The sequence below is a fragment of the Castanea sativa genome, chromosome 3 (genome assembly GCF_040712315.1).
Source record: "Castanea sativa cultivar Marrone di Chiusa Pesio chromosome 3, ASM4071231v1".
Lineage (NCBI taxonomy): Eukaryota > Viridiplantae > Streptophyta > Magnoliopsida > Fagales > Fagaceae > Castanea > Castanea sativa.
In genome coordinates this window covers 4,704,315-4,711,851 of record NC_134015.1, presented here as the reverse complement: position 1 = coordinate 4,711,851, position 7,537 = coordinate 4,704,315, and the positions used below count along the sequence as shown (strand labels likewise).

General features: G+C 36.2%; 1 protein-coding gene across 1 annotated transcript; it reads right to left on the bottom strand.

Moving 5' to 3' along the window:
- Positions 1-876: 876 nt before the first annotated feature.
- On the bottom strand, positions 877-6,352 carry LOC142627018 (importin subunit alpha-4). The gene is made up of 10 exons (XM_075800797.1): positions 5,899-6,352; positions 4,887-4,983; positions 4,705-4,796; positions 4,477-4,608; positions 4,013-4,198; positions 3,701-3,864; positions 3,545-3,623; positions 2,983-3,111; positions 1,883-2,010; positions 877-1,499 (listed from the first exon to the last, which is right to left on the bottom strand). Exons 1-10 carry the CDS (start codon positions 6,130-6,132, stop codon positions 1,118-1,120), a joined length of 1,623 nt encoding a protein of 540 aa, XP_075656912.1. The 5' UTR covers positions 6,133-6,352; the 3' UTR covers positions 877-1,117.
- Between the last annotated feature and the right edge of the window lie 1,185 nt (positions 6,353-7,537).

The following is a 7,537-nucleotide window of genomic DNA, read 5'->3' as shown; positions in this document are numbered from 1 at the left end:
AAATACACTATTAAAATCACAAGAGATACCATTCCTTTAAAAGTTGTTGGAGTGCAATATAATTTTTTTTTTTTTCCACAATCTGATGTAATCCTTTTTTCTCTCGCCCAAGTTGACCACAAAAAATGGGTACAAATGATATCTCCTATTCCTTAACGATCAAAGTTTATTAGAAGTTGAACAAGTCAATTTGTAAAAAGAATTTCATGAAAAATCAGTCAACCTCCTTAACTCCCTTTTTTCTTTTTCTTTTTCCCCCCTGCAGTTTTCAGCTTATGAATGTTTAATCTCAGTGTTGTGAGTAATTCTTAATGGTTAATATTTAAACATACTAAAACTATTGGAATGAATCAATGGTCCTATAATCCAGTGCTACTTTCCCTCTCATTCAAAGATGTTAAATTAATGGAATTGGGGATTCTTTCCCCGATTGTCTAAAAAGGGTGTAAAACATAGAATAAAATTAATTTTTTTAAAAACAAAATTTTTTAACTCTATTTCCCTCATTATTGTGGCGTTCAGTGAACTGAGCATACATCTATGTGCATTAAATGAAATGGTGATTCTTCTCATCAGAAAAGTAACTATAAAGTCCATACTTCATAAATTTTCACTTTTCAGCAAATTTCTGAGGGGCATTGAAAGCTGTTATAAGAGTGAGATACTGGGATATAATTGCAGCCAGGCAAAATCCAAGTTTTTGTGCTGCATTACTTCCAATCAAAAAGTCTCACTTTGTCTCGTATTTAATATTTTCCAGTCCAAGCAGACTGACTCTACCACCAATTCCTAGTTGCATAGAAATCACTAATCCAAGAATTACAAGCACGGCCACAGAAACTAGGAAGCAGAAAGCTTAAGCTGATTTCAAGTAAATGCAACCACAATAATAACTTTTTACCTATTGATCATAAAAATATAAATCAAGACAGAAAGCCGCAAGTTGAATCCTTAACACTTGTACCAAATTTCATAGACAAATAATTGCCTATGTGCCAGAACAAAAACCCTGACCCTTGGCAATAGGGGAAAATGAGAATGAGTTTGAAAATAAACCAAAATAGGGAAAGTATGGAAACCCTACAAAGCTAGAAACCAGAATCCTAAAACTGCCAATTTACCCAAATTTAAAACCTCCAGGAGGAAGGTTGGGCTGGTTTGTTCCGAAATTAAATTCCTGTTGATTTGCGTTCCCATTCTCCTGGAGTGTCTGCTCTTCCTCATCTTCCTCAGCCCAATATCTCTCCAAGATCTTCACGGCCTTCTCATAAATCTCATTGTTGTCATGGGACTGTAGATTCTCTATCTTATCCAAACCCTCGCATTCATCAATCATTTGTGCATAGAGGTTGACTCCGTTATTCAGTCCCATATCTTTATCAGCCTCACCCACCTTCAGGATGTTCTCAAGCCCTTCTAGGCACACTGTCACAATCCTTGGGTCTGGACATATTAGAAGATCACATAGTGGCTTAATGCAACCTTGGGCCACGAGGAATCTACAAGAACATTGATTGCACGTGTAAGTCCAAGGCTTCATCTGATGCATTATATTGTGAAAAAGACAGAATTTTCCTCCAAACTACTGGAGCTCAAATGACTAACCACATATACTTCAGTCACATTACCTATTAAAAAGTCATGTGACTTGTGTAGGTTACTTAATGACCCATCCAAATAAAATTCACATGGATAGTCATTTGAACAACAACAATAGGTTGAAGGAGATTCCTTCAACCTGATGGGAAAGTATATAAAGTGAATCAGCCCACAAAGGCATCAGCAACCCATGTCTCTAGCAATCTGTGCAAGTTATAGGCAAGCATATCTAAGCTAGAAAGTAAAGGTAAAGAAGAAAAGCCATTGTAAAAGTAAAGCATACTGAATCTGCTCATGAGATCCTCCAGAGGTGGCATTTGATACAGCCCATGCAGCCTCCTTCTTGATGTCAAACTCAGCATGTTGGAGAAGATGTACAAGAGGGAGAATGATATTGGCCTCAACAACAGCCTGTAACACAGAATTATAAAAGATAAATATTTCCAGGGAGCTCATCAACTAAAATTCATAAAGCCTTGATTATCAGTGAGCAATCATTTTACTAGAAAAAGAAAAAGGCTTCATTTGCTATCTAGAGTCAGTGTTACAATATGATTGGCACCTTATACTTTAAACATTAAATTCATCTAGCACTTTAGCAGCACTGTGAAGAACCAAATGCGAGTTGTATTAAAACTAGTTGTCCATTCAATGAGAAGCACATGCAAGCCCACAACTGTCCTTATGAAGAACCAAATGCAAGTTGTATTAAAACTAGTTGTCTATTCAATGAGAAGCACAAGCAAGCCCACAACTGTCAGTATTTATAGCCCATCCACAGCAGGTTTTGTAGAAGGATTAATTTCCCAACAACAAATGTCTCTTAGGGAAATTGATTCAAGTGAACAAGAAGGTTCAAATGCAAATTTGTATTCATCTAAAAAATAAAGACCAAAGGGTTTACATACAAAATACTATGTTGTGTGTGGTTCTTCCACTATCTTTGTGGAAATCCAGAATTACCCGGACATGCCCCTCCAATAGGGAGGGAGGTGCCTATTGGCGCCAATAAGCAAATTGTTTTTTTTAGTAAGTAACCTACCACTGTCTTTATGGAAATCCATAATTTCCAAAAACCAAGAAGCAACAAAGGACAAGGAGTAATGACTCAAGACAACCACATTTGATGAGGCAATTGCTAACACCCTCCCCCACCCACCCCCCCCCCCTCTAAAAATTATCAAGTAATGGTTTTAGGGTACATTTTTAATTAGCACTATTTCAACCAAATACACCACACCATCCCTTTTTTTGTGCTAATGATAATTGACTCTGTCATGCAATCCAAAGACTAGTACTTTGTAGATTTCTGGGGTGCTATAAATAAGTTTTAACACGTGGAAGAATCTTGCTATTAAATCATATAGAAAGTGAATCACATACCTGTATTTGACCTTTATTCCCAGCAGTGATATTTGAGATCGTCCAACAAGCTTCTTTCTTGATGCTTTTTTTATGATTTTGTGTGAGAAGTTGATAGAGACAAGAGAGCACTTGGTTGTCAATTACAAACTGGAAAATACATAGCAAAGTTACTTTGTTGCCATGTATAGGGAAGAAACACAGCACTTTCATTCAAAATGTATACATGAGAGAGAGAGAGAGAGGGGGCAATATGGCTTGTTTACTAATTAACATAGTCTTCTAATGCATGCTTATCAAAGAAATTTTTATTTTCTTGCTTATCCTAGTTCAACAACAGGACTCTGAAATACAGCTAGGCAGTAAATTGCACTAAAGTAACTATTCTGTAGCCCCTAACTAATTCACACCAAACAAATAAACATGGGTACACGAAATTTAAGATAAGCCAAAGGCAATACAAAAAGAAGATAATCAAGCTCAGTACGCCATACAATAAACCTCCAACAGTTTAAGCAATAAACCTCAACATATGAACAACATGGTAAGAATTTTAAACAGGCATACAAATTATTATCAATACCTGAGTCTGTGCATCATCACCCGTAACAATGTTTCCCACAGTCCGAAGTGCAGGTATAAGAACCGTAGGTGAAGGATGACTTGAAAATGAAAATTTTGTCAGTAACAGACTCATACAACAATATTAAAGAGGTTTGTATAAAGCATTAGAACTTACAGCAGAAGCTCCACAAGGCGTGGACAGACACCTGCTTCAATAACAGCCTGAATTTTATCATTCGTGCCATCTGAAAGATAAGACAGGGCCCAGCAAGCATCTGTAAGAACTTCTTCATCATTCATGTATATAAGTTGCCGGAGGACAGGTAAGGCAGCTTTGACCTGACATGAACCAAAGAATGTTTTTACAACCACCATAATTTTTCAGCATAAATGTTGGTAGAAAAAGATTCAAGTTGACATTCATAATCTAACATACTCTGCATGGTCTAAATCATTAACAAGTGAAATTCCATGGATCACTTCTCACCTGCTCAAATGGTGTTGGTGGCTTGCCACGACAGAAGTTAGATAGAGTCCATGTAGCATTCCTTAGCATGGACAATTTTGAGTGTTCATTTAACTGCGATAGTAGTGGCACAAGTGCACCTTGACCAATAACAAGATCCCTACAAGTTGGGGAATCACCAGCAACATTACCTAAAGCCCACACTGCCTGTTCAAGACAAAAGAACGTGAGAATTGTAAACATAGTAAGAATCACACCTAAGAAGATAACATAACAAGTGGGAAAATAATTAAGCTCTCAGAATAACTCTGAAATTTAGAATAAGGCCAGCACAATCAAACAAGAGTACAGAAAAATTCAGAGGGAGAGGGGGCTAGAATTATTTAGACTGGGAGAAAAGCACTGGATTTTAAACACAAAAAAGCCTAAAGAGATGTCAAGCAAAGGACTTCCAGATTTTTATACAATAAAAGAAGTGAACCAACCTGCTCCCTGACATCATCACTGGCAGAGCTAAGAAGTTGCACAAACATGGGAACAGCACCTTGTTCAATGACAACTCGTGTATGCTCTGATGTTCCAGATGCGACATTGGTCAAAGCCCAAGCAGCTTCAAACTGCACACAAAAGAAAAGTCAGTCCCAGTATTACATTAGCATTTCTTACTGAAAAAATCATTTGCACATAAAATTAAAGCTCCAAAGAGTCCCTACTTGCAGTTGGGGCAGATCATGCCTTCCAAGAAACTCCACAAACCGAGGAACCACACCTGCCTTGATTACCTCATCAATTGGAGGGCTGCGCTCTGCACACAAATATACAGAATGCAAATCAACAGTCAAGAACATTCCAGGGTTATTACCTAAAAGTAAATTGTTAGGAGATGCAGTCATACCTATCGATAATAACTTTCTAAACTGAGTGGTTGATTCCAATTGAGCAGTAGGATCATCAGACCATACTCCTTGTACCATCACAGGAATGCTTTCCAGCTGTTAAACAACCATAACATACCCAACAAATAAAATCAAACATCAACACCACAGTATTAAAATCAAATGACACTAACTGTAACATTGAAACTTCAGTTTCCAAATAGATCACATCAATGGACATTATACTTCATCAGGAAAATTCTAACAACAAAACTATAAGGTAAGCTCATTCAATTGAATGTGCATGATACTCAGATCTAAGCTGCTCTTTTCTTTGGCACCCAAAAATCAAAATATACTAAAGTTCAACACTCCATTTCTTCTTCTTTCCCACATTCAAATTCAATAACCCCTCACAATTTTAAACAAGTGTGCGCACGTCATGAGCATATTGAATAGTAAACAATATCAATCGGATATTGATATAAAGATTGATATAAAACAGCAAGAAGCCAAAGTTGTTTATATATCAAAGAAGCCAAAGTTGTTTGTCTTTATCACAGTTGACTTGATATTCAAGTTTCTCGTAGCTCCAAACAGCAAGAAACCCAAGATTCAGATTACTAATCTTATATCTCTCAGCAACCAAGCATATAAAACATGAGGAGAAAGAAACCTTCAAACAATACAATAAACCTGTACCGAACCAAGCTGTTGTACCTTTTTCCCGTGTTCCAAACAATAAGATTCGAAATCCTAATCACACATTCCCTAATCAACCAAACAAACCCCAACCCAAATCCCACAAAAAGACTAAGAAATAGATAAACCCATCAATCAAATACCTAATACCACAAAGTTCATCAAACCAAAAACAAAAAACCCAGAAACAAAAATCTAAAATACCAAAAACCCATCAATCAAAACCCCCCAAAACCCCATAGATTCATAATTGAAATTTTCAAAAATAAAAAATTTAAATAATAAAAAAGTATTCTTTTTTGTTAAAGAGTGATGGTATATCAAAAGTACCCGTTTTTCCAAAGCGGCGGCGGTTTGGGTGGCATCGAGAAGTTGCTGCATGGGCTGAGCCTGAAGGCCGAGAAGGCCTTCTCTCCGCTTCTTCAAAAGGTTATCTTCGCGTTTGTTCTTTCTGATCTCAACCAGATTGTCCTCTCTTCTTCTCCGAGCCTCGTCGGCGTCCACACCAGTTTTGTACGACTTCTTGCGCACCTCGGCGCGAGTGCTGCTTGGACGGAGAGACATTGTTGGGGCTCGGAATTTGGGGTGAGAGAGATTGTTCTGTAGGCGTTCGAAGAAATGTCGCAGAGAGACTGGAAAGTATAAAAGAGAGAGACAGGGGAGGGATTATATAAAAGGCGGGTTGGGTAACTCGTATTTTGGTGGTGAGTCTCTATTATTTTTTTGGGGGGAGTAAAAGGGAGTAAACTTGTGGGCTTGAGGCCTTTGGACAAAGGTATGGCATGTGGTTCAGACTTCATATTGGGGCCTTCTTATAGCATGCAATATTCATTTTTTGGGTCATTCTTTGGCATACCTTTTTTTTTTTTTTAATGTACTTTACCTATTTAATCTTATATATTATTAAAAAAATAAGATAATATCTGGTCTTAACGGTTAAGATTAGATAGGTATGACACGTGCCAAAAAAAAAAAAAGTATAAACTATAGAATTCTCCTCATTGATAATGGCTTAGAATGTGGTTCAAATTGGGACTTCCTAAAGAAGGCAATGTGTATGCAATACTCATTTCATAGGTCAATTTTATGGTATACACTTTCTTTTTTGGGGTATCTACCGCACCTACCTAATTTTAACATTTCCTATAAAATTATAAAAATATTTATTAAATAATTCAATATAAAGGAATACCGAAATTAACGGTTTAGATTAGGTAGGTATGATGTATACCAAAAAAATAATGTCTAATGCATAATTTTGTTCATTTCATATATATCTTACTCAACACACGTAAGCTTACCTTGTATATGTGTATGCACGTGAGACTCATACATGTTCCCTTGTTTATATGTATATACGTGAGACTTAGACATGTGGACCTCATATATCCTAGGGATGTTAAGTTGTGCAATTGACCAGTTTTTACTTGGAGACATGACTGGCAACATTGACATGGTGACCAAGTTGGGGGTTCCTTAGGGTTTGTGTAAAAATTGTCGATTTTTTAGACTATCACCTGCTATTCCCTCCCCTCTTTGTTAAACCACTTAAGCCAATGCTATTAGAAGCCGTCATTGCTAATCAATTGGATTGTGTTTTAATTAGTTTTGTTAGCACCAATACATATGATCTTACTCTCATATATCATCTTTTCACGAGATATCACCTTCTTTAAGGATGATAGCTAATCTTATAAATGGTCATATAAAGTCAAATAAATTATGAATAAGATCCTCTTCAATATTTAGTTATATATGCGACACATTACATTTATTTGATTTTGTTACATGGATTTTTAAAAAAACCATTAACATTTTTAAATGAAGCATAAATTATATATGGCTAAAAATTAGAGGAAATTGGAGAATTTAAATGAAAGGAGATAATTTGAAAAAATCAATTTGGTTTTAATTTTGAAGAAAATAAAAATTGATTCAAATTTACCCTTACTCCCATTAGCATTTTCAA

What these genes read in the sequence shown, in the direction of transcription:
- LOC142627018 (XM_075800797.1), bottom strand. Translation starts at nt 6,132, where the DNA reads ATGTCTCTCCGTCCAAGCAGCACTCGCGCCGAGGTGCGCAAGAAGTCG. An exon ending in ATGATCTGCCCCAACTGCAA is followed by an intron (nt 4,609 to 4,704) that starts GTAGGGACTCTT and finishes TTTTGTGTGCAG; the next exon opens with TTTGAAGCTGCTTGGGCTTT. An exon ending in CGCCTTGTGGAGCTTCTGCT is followed by an intron (nt 3,624 to 3,700) that starts GTAAGTTCTAAT and finishes TTCATTTTCAAG; the next exon opens with TCATCCTTCACCTACGGTTC.